Here is a 23,601-nt window from a genome sequence, read left to right on the forward strand (position 1 = left end):
ACAGAATGAAGATACAGGGTGTTTTCCAGGCAGTGAGGAAGGAAGTGATTGCTAACCTCCTTGATGTGTCGGGCAGTGTCGGCTGTGTACCGTGCTGCCTCAGCCTGTTGACTCATCATCTTAGTAGTTGCCTCCTGGAGGCCTTCCAAAGTCTCTTTTTGAGTTGCTGCCAAACTTCCCTGCAGTTCTATATGAGCCTGGATAAAACACACACACCAGACAGAAATGTTTAAAAAACAGTCATAGATAGTTCTTCAAAAAGGTGAAGGAAGCAACACTGAATGGGTCATCAACAAATATTGATGTGTATGGATGTACCATTGCCATTCTCTGTCTGTTTTCTTCCAGCTGTAGCTTTGTCTCCAGGGCTTCTTGTTCAGCCTTGATCTTCAACTCATAGAGGTCACGCTCATGGTGCTGCTGCTTGGCCTGCAGTGTCAAAGTTCATACATCAATACAGAATAACTACAGTGAGGTGGTGAGTCACTGAAATCTAAAGAGGCTGAAAAAAATTGTATAAATGTAAATTATGAAACAAATTGATTAAATCAAACATAAATCATATGATAATGAAGAGGATATTTCTAAAGATTTACAGTGCTTTGGAACATTATAGTACTACACAGTTGTTTTACAGCATGCACACAGTCTAAATGGTTACCATTTGTCTTCACTGTTACTCTGATTAATACAGTAATATAAACAACAGTGAGCAGTACAGTACGAGTAAAAAAAAACAATACAGGTCACTCCTTTACCTTGAGCATTTGTGCCAAAGATGCACTCTCCTGCTGAGCCATGGACACACTTATGTACCTCTCCATGTCATCCAGCTGTCGAACTGATTCTTCAACAGACTCCAGGTACTGGAGCTCAGCTGCCATACGTTGTTGCAGAACAGCAGGTGAATACTGTAGTTCACCTAAGAGAAAAGGGCAGCCTTTTGAGTATGACATGCAATAAATGCAAAAAGCTACAGTCAGATGTGTTGAACATTTGAAGAGCTGCATCACTGCCACTGCTAATATGTTTTATTTACCTGTGGTCCTCCTCTCTTCTCTATCACCGACAGCTGTGGTGCCAGTGATCATATGATCTGAGGCACATCTGACAGGTTCACTGGGTGAATCTGTTCCTAGAAGAGAACCAGTGACTGGAGAGCCCAAAGGAGAAGCATGTTTGGGCGTAATGACTGAAGACTTCTTTCCATCATGGCCAAAACTAGAAATGCAAGGAAAATGCAATAAAACGTTGTTTTAGAGAATGCATAGTGGCACTTTGCAAGATCGACTGAGTGGATTCACTATAGTAAACAGTCGGGTAAGTTGACCACATGATAAAGAAAAAAGGAGGCTCTGCTATCCTTCAGATTTGCTGAGGCAGGTTAAACCTGCTGTGCAAGACCCAAACTATAAAAGGTTATATTGTACTGCTCAGAGGTGATTGGAGGCCAAAATGATGTCTGAAGAGCTCAGGATATACTTTCCTTTCTCATGAATGATAGTAGACAGTGGTGTCTTTCTTCTCCAATAATAAAACTTTGACTCTGCTACACCAACTACTGCTGCTAATAATAATAATAATGATACAACACTACAATGGGCTCAACCCGAAAACAGTTAGCATTAATGTGCACACAAACAGATATACTTTGACAAAAACCTACAAAACTCACTGACACCTTGCATAATTGGTGCTCCTTTCTGAATGTCTAGCCAAGGCCACACATGCTCCACAGGATGGCAGGAATTTGCCACCTGGGCTCCAGCATACCATTAGCAGGCTCAAATGGTAATATTGGGCACTGAGATTAAAAGGCAAAAAAAAACTCCTTTCATATGGCAGCAGGCCCAAGCTGCAGTGAAGCTGGCTGACCTGACCAAGCACTCTACTGGCCCTCAAAACAAAATAAGCTCTGTGTTCTGTCTTGGGTCGAATTGCAGCCCCCTCCTCCTGCTAGGCAGTGCACGGCTGCTTAAATCTGCAAGTCCTCAACAGAACAGCAAGCCATAAGGGCTGTTTGGATTGGCAGTCTCAACATGGGTTCTGTTAATGTAGTTTAGAAATTGGTCATGCCCTGTCACCTAACCTGTGAGTAATTACAGTAAATATTTAAGAGATTTAAGAGAACTGAAATTACCCAATGGTTAAGATACTGCAATCATCCCTGAGTGCACACAGAATTTAACATACCTTTACACATTAAGCGTGAAAGAAAGTGTGTCTTGTTCATCTCACTACCATTATTATTACACATCTGTGTCAAATAAATAGGTTATGTTATTACAAAATGTGATCAATTAAATAAACATTCTGAAATACACAAATGGATGGATAGTATTCCAAAGAACGCTGGCTGCTCCACCATCTTTTCTCACAAAGAAATGTCCTTGAAGGAAGGAATTGAAACAACTCTGTATATGACTGTCTATGACGGGGGTGGAGTGACTCAGTGGTTAAGACCGGTACCCTGTGTGCAAAAGACATCATGGTCGCAAGTTCAACTCCACCCCTGGCTGATTGTACTCAATTCCCTTGTAAGTCGCTTTGGATAAAAGTGTCTGCTAAATGACATGTAATGTAATGTATATATGGTTCAGTTTGACACCTGAGCTATGCTATGCTCTTAACTGAAAAACACTCAGAAAGAAGCCTTGCAACAACTCAATTAAATAACCCTAACTGGGTCATGTGGTTTTCCAGGATTCTTACCTTTGGATAGAATGACCCGAAGGTTCTCCCAAAGAGTCACTGGAGTAGACTCTTTTGGGCTTGCTGTGGGCAGAGCCTTTGTCTGAGCCTCTTTCTCTGGAGTCAGAGGACAATATTTCTGACGACGGTGAGCAAAAGCTCCTCTGCTCTTCCACTATGGTGGCATCACTCTGGTCTGATGTTGTACCTGTAGAGGAATCAAGTTATAATATGTGCAGCACAAAGATTTACAACCTTAGAAAAAGGTTATAAAGACTGTATCCTCCATTTCTCTTATATATCAATGTCAAACTTGTAGGAGGTAATTATTATAAGACAGTGAATCTCACCTCGTTTTCTGAAAGAGTGCTGAGAGAGGGGTAAAGAGCCAGATGCCGAACCAGAGTGAACAGATGAGTGAAAGGATGAATGGTGGGAATTGATGCCTCCTGTGCTTTTCTCATAAGGAGACCTCCGCATCAGTTCCTCAAAGTGACTGTTCACACTGACAGAGAACGCAAAAAAGTGTGCCCCAATTAAATTTAGTATTGTTGATATAATGTAAAAAACTAAAACACACATAATCAGTGCATCTTATGTTGCACTCTTAAAGTCAGAGTACTCATAAATACAAAGGAAATCGCTGTCTAAAAAGGAATACACAAGCTTCTGATCTGTGTAACATGAATGCCACCTAGTGTTTAATTTTAAAAACACACTATAGGGTATGTCCAAATATTTCCTTTTACCTAGGTGATTTGGACCCTCTCCTTAATTGGCTGGTACTTCTGCTGCTTTGTGGTGACACAAAGTCATCTTCATAGGAGGCTGCATCTCCAAGAGCATTTCCAGAGTGCAAAGATTGGGCAGCTGGAGAGTTCCTCCCACTCACTACAGGACAAGATTTAAACAAAACATACAGGGAATATTTAAGATACTTTTCGTCTGTTCAAAGTATGGCTGGTATTACCACTATATGGCAAACAATTCTGTGTAGTTCTTACAGCTGCATTTCAATTGGATGCTACTCAAAAAGATACAAATGTGATTATAATAATAAAAGAAAGATTGTTGGGGTTCTTGTGCTTGGACCCTAACAATCTTTCTTTCTCAGGTCTTTAATGGGAAAGGTATGGCAAGTAAACTAACCTTTATCAGGTCCATGAAGGTTCTTGGTGAAAATGTTGATTACACTTAAAGGGCTTCCTTTGTTCAGCTCTTCCCATGCCGTATTACTGCTGTCCTGCTGAGCATATGGGGCGCTGAGAGGTGAGCACCTAGCTGCTTCCCTCTGAAACTCAGACAGCCGCTGGTAATCCCTTCTTTGACCGGCACAGTAGTCCACTCTCTCCAAGCCAGCCGCTGGTTTAGATATATGGTTTCTGGATGGGTGAGGAGGGCTTGTTTCATCCTCTGACAAACTCCCTTCACTCAGTATGGGACCCTCACTGATAGAACCAGCACTTGAGTCATGGAGATCCGTCTGATTCTCTACCTTGTCATACCCTCTCCTCTGGATCCTTTTATCCAATGTTTCTACTTTTTCCAAGCCATTGACTAGCTTCCCCCTTTCTTGTATATAACTGTTGAGAATTGGCCCTGTTACTTCACCATACGTTGTTTGTGGATGGGTCAAAGTGATATGCGTACTCTTCTTTTCTTTCTGTCCCCTGAGAGTATGCAGGTTGCCTACTCCTGGAAGAGTTGCACTATTATATGAACTATGACCTGCAGCCAAAATTCTCTGGATACTTGATTCCACTTCATTATTTTCTATGGCAGATGTATCTCCCCAGCATCCGTCATCAAAATTGGTCCGAGAGGGCCGAGGAGCCAAAACAGTATCGATGTCGACTGAAGTTGTTTTACCATAGTTGATCCCTTCTCCAGCTATCTTCCTTGCCTCACTCTCTATACGACTGGAGAGAGATGCAGCTGTGGCCTTCAGGGCCTCGATGCGGGATATCTTAGAGTGTGACTGGTTGCTTGGTGCTGTAGCTGGTCGCTGGGTGTGCCTTAAGTTCTCCGCGGCCACTGCTTGCTCCAGCCTCAGGAGCTGAGAGAGGAGATGGTCACCAACAGGAGCTAGCATATGGCTGTTAGGTGCAGTTGTCGATCGAAAGGCAGGGCTCAGATGATCAGGCTGAAGCACAGAGTCCACTCCAACATCCAAATCATTCCTGCAAACGTGGGAGCAATTCAAAGGGTTGAAAGGCAAAACAAGCAGTAAAAGAAGTAAACTCGATGGCTTTAATTTTGTATGCACATCAAGTTTGCAGACAAGATATTTACAGCAAATCTGCGTGCATCATAAAATCAGATTTTCCCTGACATTTAAGGCTGCATTCTAGAAAAAAACATCATGCAATATGTTTAAAAGGCAGCTGATTTTGTTTACTGTAGAAGTATCTACTTGCCTGAAACTTAACTGTTAACAGTAAAGAGCATAATGACAATTTCTACAACATTATGACAGTTTAAGGCTTCTGGGGCATTTGCAATGGGTATTCATAAACATCTCGGAACAATCAGTTACTGTGTTCGATAGTCAGGTGACTCCACACTTCATTCCCAAGATGTAAATGAACATGTGCAAATGGTCTGTATTTCTGTACCACTCAAAGCTGATTTACACTTCAGTTTTTCTCTCACATTTTCATACCCGTCTATGTGCAGCCCATTTTCTATCACACGTTTCATACTCATTCACACGCTGCCTGCACATCCGTCAGGAGCAAGTGTATTGGGCAATGAGTGTCTTGCCCAAGGACACATTGGCTTCTAGACTAGCCAAGCCGGGATTGGAACCAACAACCTTTCAGTTGAAAGACAACTCACTCCATCATTGAGCTACAATTGCCCCATTTCTTACTGTACTTTATCTAAGTTGAGTTGATTATTATCCTTTGAGTAAAACAAGCAGTGTGTACCTGGATAGTGGAGGACGCTGCTCATTAAAAGACAGATCGCTGCTCGAGGGGCTCTGTGGTGCATCCAGTCTTTTATTCTCTTTGTCCGACTCTCCAGAGGGCTGGTACACTGGTCTCTGTGGAAAAACACATTGACAAACCCGCTCAAAATGTTTTCTTCATTAAATAATTTCACTTGATAATCATTCTACTTTCATATGTTTTCATATAACTTCCATATATTAACCATATCTCACATACCATTTGACTAAAATGGGCGGAACGGGGAGTCTGTGTAGCCTCCTCGCCCAACTGGGCCTCCTCCAGTAGCAGTTTGTTGTAGGTTTCCTGCAGTCGCTTTTGTACAGGAGCCACTGGTGTCTCACTGGGAATGGCCACTGTTCTAGCAACTTCTCTTTGCTTCCTGTAGAGCTCCTGCAGTCTCCTGTTTCTCCTCTCTGTCTCCTCCCTCACTGACCTCTTCTCATCTGCTTGACGCCTCTTTCTCTCCTCTTGTTGCCGGGCAATATATTGGCGAATGGCATCTGCATCATAGGTTCGCTTTTTGTGACCTACATCAGGCAAGTTAGTAGGTTCTGACTGGTATGCAGTTGGACTGGCACTGCGATGTCTTCTTGAGGAGCTACCTGTGGCAACAGAAGTTCCCCAAGCAGACATTGGAGTCCTTGTCCTTGACCCTGCTCCCGCTCTTCCCCTCCGACCACTGCTCCCACCGTGGGACCGTTGCCGGGCCCTCTCCTCCTTCTCTTCCACTTTACTCTCCAACTGAAGGTCATCAAGTATCCCCTGAATGTCAGGTGACAAAAGGTCTGTAGTCACACCTATTGGTGCCTTGTCCTGAGCTGCAGTCAAATGGGTAGATGTGGTGGGGAAGTGGTCTTTTGATTGCTCTCGAAAACCACTACGAGACCTTTCTGTGGTGTTAGGGCGAGCTCGTCTGTTTGATTTTGAGTGGGGGTCTGACCTGGAACGGTGATGGGAAGCTGGTGGATATACACAAGAAGTTAAGATGTTATAGTTGGTTAACAGCTTTAGCCCTAAAGTGGAAACATTTTAAATTTAAATGATTAGTATTTTACTCATGAGTTTGTGTTTGAGTCGTTTTATACAACTGACTACTTCACTCAACAGCAAATGAGAGAGAAAAATGAAAACAACAAAAAGCTAAAGCACCACACATAGAAAGAAGCAGGGAGAGGCGCTTGCCATGGCAAGATTTTACAGTTTCTAATCCAAACACAAATTTTTTTTAGAGCATGGCTGTAGTAAGCCACATTGCATCTCCCTGCCCAACTCTGCGATTACACTCTGTACTGTGGGCCACTGGAAATCAGGCCATATCTAATTGCGCATCCAACAAGAACAACCAGTCAATCTCTATTCCTTCCGGTCAATGGTTCTCAGTTCAAATAAAGCTAAAGCAGTAGATACAGTAAAGTGTGTGCTTTTGAGTATAGCAGCACCTACAGACTCTTAATTTATTAATCATCAGTCTTAATGTGAGTCTCAGGAAATGCAATAGCTAAAACACCTCTTATGTACCAAAATGCAAACTGGTGCAGACTCAACCAAAATAAAGCAGTACATGTGGCTGCATTTACATGGGTGTCGTATTTTTTTTATAACTTAAAATTGCGATTCTCATTGCAGACAAATGTGGGTTTTCTGACCATTGGACTGAAATATTTTATCGGGTAACTCACCCCCTGCAGAAACGCATGTGTAATAATAATCAATAGCAACATGACCTAACAGATGTCAGTGAAACACAATAAGCCACAATAAGCAAAGGAGAACTGAATAGATTAAAGCTAATGTACACATCGGAATGTTTTTCTACACTCCTGTGAGTTTATATAATGCAGAGGACATGTCTGAGTCGAAAACTAATCACCTTTGCAGCATATGACCTTTTTATTTCTTTCTACTGCAAGCAGACCATTAAACAAATGAGTAGAGCTGAGATAAAAGGATTATAGGTAAGCTTGGTTGCCAGAGCATATAATAAAATTGGCTAACATACAAATATAAGACAGAGATATAGTGGTAAGTTTATAAGGGTAAGAGACAAGTTAAAGTCTTTATATCATTACATTACATGTCATTTAGCAGACGCTTTTATCCAAAGCGACTTACAAAAGTGCATTTAAACATTGGAGTACAATATCCTACCTGTTTTGCTATGACTGTCAGATGGATGGGACCTGTCCTCTTCCCTGGGCATCTTAGGAACTGGGCCAAGTACCATCTTTACCAGCTTCTGTCCATCCCGCCATGATGCAGGGTTGATCACTGCAGGGAATAAGTGAAAAGCTCTGCACTTCAGTATAAGTCATGCTGACTTAATGGAACATAATTGTATTTGTTTGCATGTAATACAGATTTGACAGTCAAACAATAAAAGCAGATTGAATTGTACATTTAGGAAAACATGGATATGGGAGAAGGAAGAGATTCAAAGAAAGCATTTGATTGCCGAGGTACACAACTGTAGTTAAAACAAACTTGAACATCAAAATGTCTTTCTTTTGGGAAGTTTATGAAGTTGCTGTGTGGGTAAGGTTATTATATATATGCAAAGGAACTTGCAATTTACCCACATGCCTTCAGGGAGGGTTTTCCTCCTTTTTTTATTATTTTCTTTTAATTCACACAACTTTCCTCAAGCTCAGTTTCAACAGCACTTTTCACTGTGACTATATTATACTGAGGAGCACTTCCTGGAAATGAAGCTGAACATCTACCACAGCAGCTGTTTGCACAGGGTCGATGAGCCAACTGATCCTGGCCACAGATTTCAAATGGCTATTTATAGCACTGTGCCAGCAAAGAAACAGTCCAGCCCGACCCAAGAAGCAACATAAAAGTTGGAACAGAGGAAAAGAAACCTACCTATTTTGGTACAGGTTTGATTGGGATCCCGCCACCATGTTTACATCATTATAAACCTCACATAGTTTTTTTTTTATCCAGGCTCATGTGGATGGCGATGGTAATTTAGCTGGTGATCACGTTTACATGTGCACCTTTAGAAGAATCTTTGTGAATGAGGAGAGGGTTGTTTACTCTGCTGTCAGGGGTTATCACAGTATGCAGCTACAAGTTTTCTTTGTGATCAGCCAACACGCACGCACGCACGCACACTGAGACAACCAAGTACACAGACAGAAAACATTACATACTATGGTGGAAAGCTAATGTTTGCAGTCCATTTTAAGACATTCATGACATTGACTTTTGGATTTAAACATGTCATATTTAGATAAGGTACTTTGGTATGCAAATGCAGAGAACATGTTGTAAAACTGTCTGAGACTTAATGTGTTAACATAACATGGCTCTCTTAAACCTGAAGTGGAACCCTAATTAATGTTATTGCTAAAACCTTTTCGTCTGACTATTTCATGTTGACAAATATTTTTGGTGAAAAACAACTATTAAGACAGGTTTATTTAAGACTAATTAAAAATAGATCAGAGGGTGGACTGGCCTTCACACATAAAAGGATCATTATACCTGGTTTTGCATTGAGGTCTGAGATGGCAGCAGCTTTGTGGACCTTCCTGACTGGCTTGGGAGGCCTCCTCTCTTTGGACCTGTCTACTCTCTGTTCCCTCTGTTGTTGATCTCTCGATCTGGTGATCTCTGTGTATATACAGAACATGCGGAGAATAAGCCACAAAGCAAGACTGAATAACTAACAGTGTAACTAACAAAAAAAAAACAAGGCATGTAAAAATATCTCTTAAGTTGAGAATAGATATTTGACAATAAGAAAAAAAATGCTTACCAGCAAACTGTTGTGACAGGTCTCTGTATATTTCCCTGCTAAGGTTATGAAACTCCTCTTCCTTCCAAACTTTCCCATCTGCTGTCCGAATCTTTGTCTCGGTGCTGTTAAAACCTGACAATAAGAGGAGTGAAGATTCAATTTACAGCATTCTGTTAGCTACTAACATACTGTATATTCCCAAAATGCAAAGCAGCCATTTAAAAAATAATTTTTCAGACAGATACAAAGATACCTCTGTAATTAGGTGCAGGTGGCGCAGGTGCTACTTTTCGAATCTTGGCTGTGGGCATGTTGCTGGTACCAGAGTTGTTAGTTCCCACATCTGCCATAATAGGCCACTCCTGAAAACCTAGGAGCTTCTCTCTCTCTGCAGCTTCCTCTAAATGCTGCCTTTGCCTTCGAATTCGCTCTTTGAGCTTCTCCAGTTTATCATCTGGTTGATGTCGCCTTAGGTTCTCCAACCGTTGGGAGGCAGAGCCAGGGCTGGAGGAGGGTGTGCTCTCCCCTCGGGGTATGATGCCTTGGGCTGGAGCTGGACATGGGCCAGAATCTTGGCTGTCTATACCAAGTTGTGCTTTGTAAGTCCTATCATCATCAGCCCCATCTCTCCCAGGGCCTCTTACACCTGTGAGAGATGACTGGTTTCCAGTAGTTTTACGGGTGTCCATGGGTGGCAGATCATTGAGGTAGCGAACTGCTGTGCTCTCCAGAGCAGAGGAGTGTGTGCTGTTCAGGTCCCTGTCTGTTTGCTTGTCCCTGGTGTCTCTCTGATAGACCAGCTGGCTGAGCAGAGGATCTGGGGATGAGTAGGAAGACCCTGGTACTGACTGCAGGCTATGGGACCCCTGCTGAGAGGATGGATGTTGTGGAGGGGTGGCCTCTCTGGACACAAATCAGATTAAATGGGATCAGGACGAGGGTTGAGATTTACTTTGTACAGAGGAACACATTTCTACATGTAATAGAAGGAAATTACCAATTCTCTCAGAAGGTTTTTTGATTATTCTTATTATTAGAATCATTATTATTATTTTGAAGACAGACATGTCTACAGAATAATATTGCCAAAGGTTCTCTAAATATTGCACCATAAAAGAAAAAAGATATGTTTTACTATTGTGTAATATAAAGCTAAAACACATTAACAGCTAACAGTAAAACAAATATTTCTAAAATTTTATAAAAGTTTATAGGATGTTCACTTGACTTCCAGTTATTCAGTCACACCAGGTGACAATAACATGAAAAAAAAAATGCTTTGCAGTAGTACTAAAACACTGAAGACTTGGCTTTTCAAGTATCTGTAAGCTAATCGGCTAAGTAATTCAGTGCTGTCAGGAACATATGGTCCTTGAATAGAAGTCCTGAAAATCAAAGGGTGTTGGTGACTGGCAGTTATTTAGGTGAAAGACCACTTGTAACGCCACATTTTACATAAACAGCATCTTATTTCGTTGTTACTGTGGGGAACACACAAGCACATCACAATGTCTAAAATGATACAATTCATTATACCATTTACCAGAATACTGACACTGATAACATAATACTAGTCATACTAATGCTCAATGTCAGATGGGATTGGCTCCACTCCCCACTGAATCACCAAAAGGATTAGTGGTAGATCATGGATAAATGGAGCATAAAAGCTTTATGCAGTGTTTTGATAGAATATTCAGCTAAAGACAATACGGAGATTCAGTCCTGAGCATGATAACAAATCCAAAAACAGCAATTCACCTAGAGAAATTTAGTTCTTAAAGTAGTATTTATACCTGTATGAGGTGAGTGGCTCCCTAAACTCCACGGTACTGATCCTGCAGACATTACTGTCCTGTGTAGTATTTCGCAATGGGCTACGTGAGCTACTTTTTTCTGGACTCCACTGACTTCGCCCCCTGTGCTTTGCAGACCTTTCATTATCAGCTTGTTGGCCATCTGAAGACAGAAAGTGATGTTGAAATTGCTGTAGCTGTATCATAGAATATAACTATTGATAATGGCATTGTGCAAAATCTAGCTTTAAACTTTAGAATAGCTCACCCATGCTGCAGACCATCCTGGATGATTTCTCCTTTGGGGGATACATGACTGAGTCCAGTAGAACCCCTGTACCCGGAACTGCTTCTAGATGGTTTTCTATATGCCGCAACTACACAGGAAAACCACATTGAATCTCTTGGGTTAAGTGACAATGATAGGAAGTCATCTTCTTCATAATCAGATATTGCAAACTGTATGGTCACTTCTTTGAAATTCTTTTTTCGAATCAGAACATGCGTACTTACAGCAGCTTTGGACTGAGCCAAACTTTTCCATGCAGTCGTCAGGTCTGAGAAAGACAGAGAATTTAAACTAATTTTAACATAAGAGAGAGAAAGTGATGGAGAGCATCTTGCTGTACGAAAGCCAGTATGATGCATCTTAATTATGAATTTCAAATAAAGAGATTTACACTGAGAACAAACACTACTACAACTAAGCTTTTTTCTACATACCTGTGCCAATATTGTTATCAGTAAGCTGCTGAGCAGAGCTTTTAAGAGACACCTCAGTTCTCTTACTGCTCTTCATCTCTCCCATCCACCTGTAATCAAGATTAAACAGGCAAATAATTAAAAGCAATACTGAGCAAACATACACACAGAAGACAAAAACTTAAGAGAAGTTCTCTTGTATAATTACAATGAATACCATAAGTACATTCAGAAATAAGTCACATAAATTCAAAGTTAAGTGAAACAGCCAGCATTTTCTGAAATTGACTTGGGCAGAAACAAGTGTAAGACAAACAAAATGACAACATTGAGGTCTTCAATTCCTACCCAACGTGTGAACAAATCAAGAGACAGAATTATGTGGCACAGCCTAGTTAATGTTGTCTATATCATATGGTGCAACTAGGACAGCCTGCTGACTAATGTCACCCAACCATTTAAAACAGGTTCTACAGCAGTGCATTGCTCAAAGGTCTTCCATGAGGGACAATAAGCAGAACTAATGTTTATGACACAACAATCATGTGACGTTTACTTAAAACACCTGTAATGCTAGAGCACTCTAAAGTAAAGAATAACAACTTTTTCCTTCTAATTAGGGAACATGCTCCCCCGGTCAATAATATTGTGGCCGTTTTTGACAATATTATCACTTTATTTAATTACAGTACAGCATGTGCCCACTCAAGTACAATCTTTAGAATACATTTAATTTGGTGAGTCATAAGTAGCTGTTGAGAAATCAAACTCATAACAATCACATGACTCACTGTGATTGTATCAGGTTAAAAGAAAACAGGAAGAAAACTGTTTCTGCATCAGCAGCAGAATGTCTGAGCAACAGTCCTATAGTTACATATGACCATTTATTCTAATCAACAATACACAGAGTGAAATAAACTGTATTTACTGAATCAGATAGCAGATGGGTCGTGAGTGGTTTCTTTTTGGTTGCCAATTAGCAGATTTCTTCCATCCTTTTACATAAGACTACATTAATCAATTAAGGTTGACTAATTTATCAAACAGCTAATTGACAATCAAAGAGTCTACCAAGTGTAGGCTTGGTACAGATGGTAGTATTATTGGTGGAATAACATAAAAAACAATGACATGAGAGAGTGACATAATACACAGCAATCACAGTGGGGGATAGTTTGGGGTTATGTGTTTGTATGTGTGTCAGGGTGCAAGTCTAACATTTATGATGATATTGGTCCATCAAAAATACCCAGGTTCACAACCTGGTCCAAACGAGGGCCTTTCTCCATGGAGTTTGCATCTTCTCCTCATGTTTGCCTTGGTTTTCTCCAGGTACTTCCACAGTCCAAAAACGTGCAGAGGTTAACTGGACACTCTAAATTGCCCATGGGCATGAATGTGCGAGTTAATGGTTGTTCATTATCTCTGTATGCTGGCCCTGTGAGGGACTGGCAATCTGTCTATGGTCCATTGTTTTACATTACAGATGTGGAACTTTTGTTTTCAGTTTTGTTTACCTGTTTTTGTGGTTGCCCAAGGGTATGTCTCCTGCGTTACCTCTTCCCTTTGTGCTGTGACACCAGGGAATCGATAGGTGAACTTTTTCATCCCTTGTGTTATGTGCTGTAGCTCCCTTATTTAAACATATAGGCTTTTTAGGGGCTCCACGTGTATCTGACTGTCGTTTGTTTTGTGCACTTTCTGTCAGAAATATACATGGAGACTGCACCTATGTGCACGTACACACATATAAAGTAAAAAAGAAAAATAATAATCTAGACTGCTGCAATAATTATTCATCGTGCGAGTGAAGGAGGGAGGGGCGCACCAAAACCGTGTCAGGGGTGCACACTAAACAGTTTTGACCGACACAGCTACAAGCTGTTGTGAATGTAGTAAAGTGCATGAACAAGAAAGACACAAAAGTGTAACGTGTCATTCCCCGTTACCCGTAATTAGAACTTTACTTTGAGTAAATATTGACACGCATATCTCTTCTGGCCGGTAGTCAAGTTTGAGGCAGATTAAGCAATGTACACTAAAGTTACAGGTTAATAAGAAAAAAGAAACTGTGGAGTGCAGTATTACACCTCTCGGTAAACTGAAATCATTAGAAGATGATAATATGGCATCCGCTTAAAGCAAAAAAGAGAAACCTCTAGGACGCCACATAAATGTAAACACTTCTTTGAACGTCTGATCCATTGTAGGACACGCACAGATCAAAGGCAACAGCATATAAGTACTCATCACTGGACACAAAGAAACATTGTGATACCAAATAATTACCAGACCGACTTTATAAAAAGGAGGAGACTGAAAGACCCGGTCCAGGAAATATTCACAACCTCACACCTATACTCTCGGGTGTGAAATAACAACTTGAGTTATTCCACTTGATCATTTAAAAAGCTAAACGCTATTTAAACAACCTTCAGTTCTAAACTATGTTTAATATCTGGTGCAACAGTGGGGTGTACAATGGTTATTTGTGTCCACAACTCAGGATTAAGTTTGACTTATTTCGAAAAGGCTTTGGGCCAGGTAATAGTCGTAGCCGCCAACTCGAAAGAGTTAGTTAACTTGGCTGAACAACGCTGTGAGAAGACATAACACATACCGTAAGGAAGTGATCCGAGGCGACTAGATATCCATATTCATGCTGACGTCCTCATGATGAGACAACGCGAACTTCTTTACACTTCTTCAGTTCCGATCAGCTGAGTGTTTGCTAACGTTAGCTAACGTTAGCTAGTGTTAGCTCGCAGTTGTGCTACCCAAGCTAGCAACTTTTTCGAACGACATCGCAAACACCCATTGTTATCGTCTTGGTGAATTTACGCGCCGTTCGATTTCAACCTCAGTCGTGAGACTGACACAGGGAAATAATGCTGCGGTCACTACCCGCTTCTGAGTATGCCTTTCCCGGGTTATGTCGGTGTTTCTCAGAGGAGAAACTATCCAAGACGGGTCGGTAACTGAGACCGAAATATCGCGAGAGTTGTATCACGTCAAACATAAGCCCCTCCCCTCTCTTACCCCTTTACTGTCTTACTGTTTAACTGCATACCAGTACAGGGTCAGTGTATTAAAAAGACAGTAAATACCAATATCATACAATATACAGATATTAAACAAATTCACCATTATACACTATATAATTGTACAATTCATTATCGGGCGCGACTGGAAAAGTGTACGTCTTGTGTTAAATTAATGATAACATTGATAATCACGAGTAAGCGCAATATTGCACTTTTAGCATGAAATTGATTTTATTATTAATGTATTACATTTAATTGGTAAACTTCATATACAAATATCGTGTGGTTTCTTGCCACCAAAAAGAGTAAATAAACAGTTCCGTTAAAGATTCGTGTCAAAGAGGATTGGTGTGTTGTTGTTATTTTTTGTTATGTATGCGGGTTGGTTTGTATTTTCTATTCTGTTTTTGTTTGTCTTTATGTATCTTTTGACCTTCATTCATCTCCTAACCCTAACCCCAAAACCAGGTCTGAACCCCCGACCCCCCCACCCCACCCTTTAAAAACTGGCTTCACTAACTTCCATTCATTTGGACAAGATTGCCTAACCATAAACCACCTACCCACAATTCAAATCTGAGGATTAAACTTCAGCATGTATTGTCTCATTAGGACCAGGTTCTGGTCTCCATGATCACTTCTGGTCCTGACAAGGTCAATGGTGTATGTCATAAAAGGTCATTAAGAGTACACACACACAAACATGCACACACACAACAATATTGTGTTACTTTTAAATGTGTGTTCATTATCAAGGTATAATAGGTGGTTGGCAATAGTGAAGCTAACACCAGGGGATGATAAACGAAAACTAAAACCATTCATTCATTCATTCATTCATTCATGGAGCAGGAATATAAAATCAGAGCAAAGCAGAAGTTACTTTATCAATGCAGTTTATGTGTCTGTACTGACACCCAGTGGCCCGAGCGTGTATCTCTTTCTCTCACACACACACATACACGTTGGCGTTAATCATGATGAAAACACACCCACCGTGGGCTGCATCCATGGCTGCATCACATCACCTTGAAACTTAATAGCCAAACTGGTTTTAAGTTGATTTAAGTTATTTCTCATGGTCGCATTTAGCCCTGTTTATTGGTTTTTCCTGTACTGGACCCTTTCATTGGTCCCTGACCAAAGGCGCAGACGTGTCCAGGTTATTCTGGAAAATATGGGCGTAGGAGCGGCTTTATGATAGTGCTGGCGTCACATGGGTCAGTGTCATTTGCTGCGTGTCCTCCAGAAATATTTAAAAAACATATTGAGTGTGTGTGTGTGTGTGTGAGATTCCTAGTTCCTGCCATTGTAACCTGGCACCTCCTCTCTGTGCACTGGCAGGAGAAAGTAGAAGACGCGGTCTTGTGTGCGGCCGCATTTCCATTTTCTGTGAAGAGCTGAGCGAAATGGAAAGAAGGGGCGCTGCATTTTTAGGTAAGACAGTTCTTCCTCTTGTTTTTTTTCATCATTATTTTTCCAACAGGTGTGAGTTAGACTCGCGCACGTTTTGCGACTGTATTGATTCTCTCGCCTTTTCCGACAGCTGAAGCATTTTTGGCACACGCTATGTTTTTGTGCCACCCAGAGGGACAGGGTACAGAGACAGTGAGTGTCTTCCTTCGTGATTCATCAATAACACTGATCAGTGAGATGGACAAGGCGCGTGAAGAGTCTCTGTGACATAAAACAATACAATCTGCAGCTTTTCTGGTTTGGAAAAAAAACCAAAACATTTTTTGATTCTACACTTTTAAGTGAAGGTTTTTTTGTTAAAGACATTATTATAATAGTTTATGTTTGTCCTGAATGTCTTGATCCCCCCACATGTTAAATCAGGCTTAAACATATTATAAATGATTATTGTTGTTTGACTATGAGTGAGCACTAAACACTAAACCTTAGGTTTGAGGTTAGGATAGTGAGTCATTCTAGCCACACAGATACAAGTAGATTTAACTCTCTCTAACATAAATTAGGTTCTTCTAATTACTTAGTAGCTTCAGACCAGATAATGATACAATTTCAAGTGCAGAAAAAAAATCATTTCTGCTCAGTCTCAGAGGTTTGGCAAGGCAGCAATAATTTCCTTAATGATGGTGGAATTAATTAAGCAGAGGAAGTCAAGACTAGATTTGCTGCAGTCAATAGAAAGGGAGTTATTGATGGCTTTTAGATAAATATGTTACTTCTTTTCCCACCCTGGAGATTATAGAACTGTCTGGAACATTTGTTTTTGTTTGTCTTTATGAAAAATAACTACAATCTGAAGCCTGTGGCGATGCATTTAGATAACTAATCAAGTCAGAACTGGCACAAAAGGCGCTCTTTTTTTTCTCAGGTCATGGGAGCCTGACAATAATGGAAGGAGCAGCTTGAACAATCAGTGTTGCTGGGATGCTGGAGGAAAATCCTGCATTGCCAATTGACTTCATCAGTTTATATTTGTGTTTTTTGGAAGTACAGGCTGAAATTTTGAGTCCAGTCACTGTTGTTTTCTACAACACACAGTTGTTGTTCACTAGGCTAATAGATGGTGTGCTCAGCTTTGTGTATGAGGACAAATGGACCAATGGTCAGATAAATCCTCTGAAATGTCTTTTTTTAAAATACTTCACCACATTAATACTTGTTACTTATTAACCCAATCTATTTTGACTGTATTTTCACGACATTGTTATCTGTTAATCTTCTCTTGTCAAAGGCACTGACTGATTGTACACATCACTCTCCTTGGTAAAGCTCTGGACTATTTTTTAATGCTGTGCACAAAGCTGAATTCAGCTGCACCTCTTGAACTGTTGGGGACAACGAGTAACAGATATTGTCAGATACAAATTGTGATTCATGAAAGAGCAGTCTTAGAGTTTGAGATATTTGACTCAGACAAACATTAGCAAATCCAATTATTTCATATACTGGATTTTTTTTTACCCTATTCATTTGCTAAGAATTGTGAGCAGGCCTTTTCCCTAATGCCTTACTCCGTTTTACTTTGACAGGCTGTAGCTGGGATCTAACATTCTACTTGTGGATTAGTTCTCTCATCCACTCACACCTTTTTGTGTGGTTTGTGTGTGTATGACTGCACCCAGGGCTGGACTGAAGGAGCAGAACAGAGCATAGCACTAGATGTAGGTTTAAAATTGCTTTAAAGGACAAGAAACATTGATCAGGTTCAGGAGTCGTTTTGAGGATTTGCTGAAGGCCTGTTTTAGGTTGTTTGAGCTTCCATTAACAAAGCAGGTGTCTAGTCAGACTAGCAGAGAGGATAGCTAATTATTGTTTGTGCAGTTGAGTGATTGTAGGATCAGGGGAGATGAAAGGTTACTCAGGCAGACAGGCAAAGTGACAGCAAAGGTTCAACAGAAACGGTTAGAGGGATGATCTGGCAGAGCCTTGTTACATGGCTGGTCCTTATATGCAGCAGATGGTCTGGACTGTATGGTGAGGCTCAGGTGGGCAGGAGACTGGAAGCCATGCTCAGCAAGAGATACGCTGATTCAGGAGCAGGCCCCAAAGGAAGACATGCAGACAACATAAAGTATCCATAATCCTCACAACGTTGATGTGCTCAGTCCAGTTTACTTCAAACAATTGTATTAGTCCCACTTGGGTCATTGGTTAAGAGAACAACCTGGTAAAAGGGAGTCCATGTGTGTTGGAAAACAGGATGTTAATTTCGTCATGGGCCACAATTCACCGGATCCCAGAGGGGTTGTAGAAGTGTTGTTTTCTCTCAGATCACTTGATTTGCATAATGCTGAAAGGTTATGATGGAATTATTGACCAATAACACTAAAAATATTCCCTTACTGTACCTATAAAGGTCCAGTGTGTTATAATTAGTGACAATGAATGGTGTAACTGCAGATTGCAACAAACAGAGGACTCATTCCTCCTTTTCCCAAGAGTGTCAGGGAACTGCGGGGGCCTTTGCATGCCAATTTCCTCCTTCTCTTTTGTTGACTTACCTGGTGTTTCTTGTTTGCGCTGTGAGCTTCCGCTTTAAAATAGGAAATGTATATCTATTGAGGCTGCGGACTGATTTCTGTGGCCAATGCAGATTTTTATAAATCAGGGCAGCTGATTCTTTTTCCCTCCATCTCATGAAATATCACAGTTTAATGATAGCAAATAATACAATTAACTTAATTTACCAGTTTGACGTCTCTTCAATCTACATTTTATGTCTGCACTGCAGTGCACTTGTATAGTATTGTAGAGTATTTTCAATAAAGAAATGTATGGAAAAAACGTGATATAAATGTGGATGGATAAACTAAAGTTTTATTGTCTTGGCAATGTAAATGAAATGAAAGTCTAGTACATGTCGTTTAGCAGACGCTTTTATCCAAAGCGACTTACAACAGAATTTAGTACAATCAGCCAGGGGTGGAGTCGAACTTGCGACCATGATGTCTTTTGCACTTAGGGTACCGGTCTTAACCACTGAGCCACTCCAGTAGAAACACATTGGTGCAAAAATGGCAGCCTTTGCCTAATAAGCACTTTACCTAAATTATATATAAAAGGCTTATGCCAAACATTACCCAACCAAACGTTTTGGTTTTTTTTACAGTGAGATTGTAGTGTGATACACTGTATTGTTCTATAGCAGCCAACATATTTTACACGACAACACAACAGTGGGGGTGACACTGACAGTTTATGAAATATTTCTTTTTTTTACCTAATTGTTCTCTCAAAGTCTTACCTTGGTGGTCTCTTTGCAGGTTTGACTGCAATATTTGCTCCTTTTCTACTCCTGCTATTTCGTTGACATCTACGTTCTCAGTTTACAGTTTAGGTATCTGAATGTTATATCTGAAATTGTAATTCTCAATGTTAGATATAACATCGCAGGGCTTGCGAAATACATTATACTACAGTTCCTCATCTGTCTTCGCTTCCCCCGTGAAGCTCGACTTGCTGTGGTCCTATTAACAGTACTAATCATTACTGATCTGTTGTGTCAGTGGTTGTCTAATGATCTCTCCTGGAAGGTCATTGCAGCAGGAGGATCCCTTTGAGAAGTGTCTTTTCATCATCCAAAGTCTACCTGTCATACATGGCTGCAGTTAATGACTGATGGACTTCAACAACATCAACTCGATCTAAAAGCAATGAGAGCAGATGAGAGCATATATCAAAATTAATTGCTCTGTATATTCACTTTCATATGTGTATATATGTACATATATGTATATATATATGTATATATATATATATATATATATATATATATATATATATATATATACTGTATATGTGTTTGTTATGGTTAGTTGGACAATGTAACGTACATTGTACCTGTGCCCCTTATACCCTGCACATTCGCAGATACACTGCTTCTGATCGCTCAACCAAATGCTCCACAGTGTGTAACAGAATTGTAAATTAAATATGTAGAATATCCACCTAATGCACTGTGTACAATACAGAAAAGTAATATGCTGCGGCTGAGTTAGAGGCTAGCTGAGCAACAGAGAATGAGACTCGTTGAGAGAATAGTCACCCATTCAAATACGATGTGTCCCTGGCCTCTACAGTATTTATGAACTGAACATAATTGTCCCTTCATCTTGACAGAGCTGCCTGCTCAGTTCAATTGCTTTCTGTTATGCCATTCAAACAAGCAAACAGTGCTATATGACAGCACAAAGAAGATTGTGGTGCCACATTCATTTAGGAAAAACTACGAGTGACATAGTTGAGTCGTTATGCGTCTGCTGAATATTGTTCTCTTCCCTCTGCTCCCGCCGCACTATGATGAATAACTCATCAATGTCTTCCTGCACATTCCTATTCTGATGTTTGATGTATAATCACACAAAGATTCCGCTCAGAGTTGATGGAAATGCTTTATTTTAAATTAAATTTCCATTTAGGATAACTTAATCAATATGAAATATCATTGCTAACCCGAAAAATAGCAACTTGATACGTATACCAGGTCAAATTGTTTTGATTTAATAATTAGATCTCTAGCATTAGCTCACCTGTATTTACTTTATCATCCCTTTGTACTTGTAAAGCTGTCCTCCTGCACCTGTCATCACCTGCGCCGTGTTGAAATTTCTCGCCAATTTCCTTTTCAAACGCATTGTGCATTCGAGGCCCAGATAACAAAACACTTTCTGACACACATTTGGCTCCCTTATGAGGTTGACATTCAGGCTGAGGGTATAATCTGGTGCAATACAGTGTAATTTGTAGTGGGGCAAAGCTTGTAGCAGGTGTGAGAGGGTTCCTCGCCTGCCCGAGCCTCCCCTTCACTCCTCATTACTAACCTTGCAGACACCTGTTTGTCCGATAACAAGTGTAAAAACCATTTGTCCCGTGTGATTTTCCACGACAAAATGGCTCAAACTCTGATGCCAAGTGGCTGAGAAGTCGTCACACAGCTGTGAGTAACAGATTAGAGGGTTTTGATTTGAGATAATGGCAGTCTGAAAGCTCGGCGACTTAGGTCCATTCGACCCAACTCTTAAAAGCCAATTCTAATTTTATCAAAACACTTCTTGGCAGCATGGTTTGGATAATTGTGAGGCGGCAGTAAGTTGAGGTTTGATGTTTTTGTTTGTGGAGTGTGAGTGTTTTTTTGAGCTTTGTGGTCAAAGACGATTGTTGGATCTGTGATAATGGTTCTGGACATTGAGCAATTGGGGGGAATTCAACAAAGAAAGTTTTGTAAAGTTTCAGTCTGTATCTTTGTCCAATGATAAAACCAACATAGCCATTTCCTCCTGGTTTGCAGATTCCCAGGTTTTGCTCACACTGTGACAAAACACTTTAATATTTGCATTTAAAACTGTTTTTATTTCCCTAGCTGATGGTAGATGTCCATCAACAAGGAACTCAGTGTTGAGTATACTGTAGATTGATGATTAGCACAGAGCCTTTATATAAATGCATAATGGATTATTCTCCCCTGTAGGCGTTGCCACAGTGGATGATCCACATATTTGATTTGGCAGAGATTTGTCTTTATGAGTGCCTTTCTTTTTGTAGTTTGTATGTTCTACCCGTGTACCCGTGTACGTTTTCCTTGTTTCCTCCCACAGTTCAAAAACAATACAGGTTAACTGGACTCTCTAAACTGACCATAGGTGTGAATGTTAGAGTGAACCGTTGTTCATATCAGACAAGGAATGAAGCTGACAATCATTGTGAAGACAGCAGGATAATAGGCTGCCAACAGACGCAAATAGATGATGTTTACAACACATCTGTGTGTAGGAACACCCTTTCAGTTACACATGACAAGACACAAACCTCTTTCCTGAATTTGAACTGCTTCTCTCAGGATGGTGGAGGGGAGGTAAAGTTCTATTCTATTCTATTCTATTCTATTCTATTCTATTCTATTATGAGTGTATTTGTCTATTTTAATAACCGACAACTTGTGGGGAACTTTTTGTCTTCCACCTCTTTAACAACCATACAATCTAAAGACGTACTTTTTTCAAATCTTTCCATACATTACTAAAGTAAAAATTGTTTTTTACCACGAGCAAATTGCATTTCTATCCCTTGAATTTGACTCCCCTCTGAGTCCATCTATGTTGCTGCACATCCAGGTCCAACTGTCTGAACTCAGATATTTCTATATATCAGCTAATTATGTTCACCTATTTTAAAAACATTATTTGCATATTGGACTCTGTAAGCACCAAGTGGTGGATCAATTTCAGTTCTGCCATTCCTGAGAGAGGATTTTCCCTGCCAGGCACTGCACAATGAATAATTATATGGTCATTGGACAAATGTATATATTCATATCTAAATATCTCACCAGCCTTCTCTTGTACATCATTTTAGAGCACTAAGTAAGCTGCAACAGAGACGGATGAGGGGAGGATTTGGCAGCACCAGGTGTTTTCTGTCTTTGTTGGAAGCTCGGCTCATTAAGTAGCAAAAATGAAAGCCATTTTGCCTATGCTGTCTCTGCTATGCAGGTTCCAGCTCCACAGCATTTACATTATATACAATCAACTCACCCACAGAGCAGGAATTTCAAAGTGTCAGAGGTAAAACTATAGGGCCACCACTGATTGTTTGCTTAAGAGCAATGCTGAAAGTGGCTTGTAGGGTTGATTCATAATTTATCAATATGGTAGGGTATGTCGTTCAACTCAGTAAATAGAGCACAGTTTCATTGGTCGTGAGTGTGTTCTTTTCTTCATTAATTACTCTGTTATACATTTTTAATAGCCGTGTAGGCGAGGTAGAGTGATCAGGGGTTGTTTTCCTTGTAGACGTGTGGCAGTGATCTAATCACTAAATATGTATCCATTATGTCTCATATCAAAATGTCTCATCGTTTGTGTGTCTTAAAGTTATTCTGCATATGAGCAATGGAATTAGCACAGACATAGTTATGAAAAAAGCCCTGATGTAGCTGTGGTATTTCCCTGCATGCATAATAAGGTTTGGAAGTGAAAGGATGTGAAAAGATGTGATGAGATTAGAAAAGGACATTTTCAAATGAAATTGCAGACAATGCTACTCATGTGGCTGAAGTGAGTAAATCTTTTTAATGCCTTTTTAAACTTCCATCACTTGAAGTTTCATTCATTCCTGTCCCAGGCACTGAAATATATGCATTAGTATTTTAGTGCTTGTGAGCTCTGTAGTTGTCTCCACTACCAAATCCCGAG

The 23,601-nt window shown here is 40.3% G+C and overlaps 2 protein-coding genes across 4 annotated transcripts in view; one reads left to right on the plus strand and one right to left on the minus strand.

Moving 5' to 3' along the window:
• cep350 (centrosomal protein 350) overlaps nucleotides 1–14,862 on the minus strand; it is a 30,821-nt gene extending 15,959 nt beyond the window's left edge. For both annotated transcript variants that reach the window (XM_044043526.1, XM_044043525.1), the window contains exons 1-19: nucleotides 14,515–14,862; nucleotides 11,913–12,001; nucleotides 11,703–11,746; nucleotides 11,458–11,566; nucleotides 11,190–11,352; nucleotides 9,647–10,296; nucleotides 9,412–9,525; nucleotides 9,138–9,266; nucleotides 7,794–7,913; nucleotides 5,862–6,604; nucleotides 5,622–5,737; nucleotides 3,841–4,871; nucleotides 3,441–3,582; nucleotides 3,042–3,196; nucleotides 2,713–2,899; nucleotides 1,040–1,221; nucleotides 759–922; nucleotides 319–429; nucleotides 57–197 (exon numbers count right to left, since the gene is read on the minus strand). In XM_044043526.1, coding sequence (XP_043899461.1) covers nucleotides 57–197; nucleotides 319–429; nucleotides 759–922; nucleotides 1,040–1,221; nucleotides 2,713–2,899; nucleotides 3,042–3,196; nucleotides 3,441–3,582; nucleotides 3,841–4,871; nucleotides 5,622–5,737; nucleotides 5,862–6,604; nucleotides 7,794–7,913; nucleotides 9,138–9,266; nucleotides 9,412–9,525; nucleotides 9,647–10,296; nucleotides 11,190–11,352; nucleotides 11,458–11,566; nucleotides 11,703–11,746; nucleotides 11,913–11,997 — 4,386 coding nt within the window. In that variant the 5' untranslated portion in view covers nucleotides 11,998–12,001; nucleotides 14,515–14,862. The remainder of the gene's footprint in view (nucleotides 1–56; nucleotides 198–318; nucleotides 430–758; nucleotides 923–1,039; nucleotides 1,222–2,712; nucleotides 2,900–3,041; nucleotides 3,197–3,440; nucleotides 3,583–3,840; nucleotides 4,872–5,621; nucleotides 5,738–5,861; nucleotides 6,605–7,793; nucleotides 7,914–9,137; nucleotides 9,267–9,411; nucleotides 9,526–9,646; nucleotides 10,297–11,189; nucleotides 11,353–11,457; nucleotides 11,567–11,702; nucleotides 11,747–11,912; nucleotides 12,002–14,514) is intronic.
• A 1,426-nt stretch (nucleotides 14,863–16,288) lies between these two features.
• Nucleotides 16,289–23,601, plus strand: part of LOC122780700 (voltage-dependent R-type calcium channel subunit alpha-1E) — an 80,169-nt gene continuing 72,856 nt past the window's right edge. For both annotated transcript variants that reach the window (XM_044043864.1, XM_044043863.1), the window contains exon 1: nucleotides 16,289–16,375. The gene's annotated coding sequence lies outside the window, so the exon portion shown is untranslated. The remainder of the gene's footprint in view (nucleotides 16,376–23,601) is intronic.

The sequence above is a fragment of the Solea senegalensis genome, linkage group LG14 (genome assembly GCF_019176455.1).
Source record: "Solea senegalensis isolate Sse05_10M linkage group LG14, IFAPA_SoseM_1, whole genome shotgun sequence".
NCBI classification, from domain to species: Eukaryota; Metazoa; Chordata; class Actinopteri; order Pleuronectiformes; family Soleidae; genus Solea; species Solea senegalensis.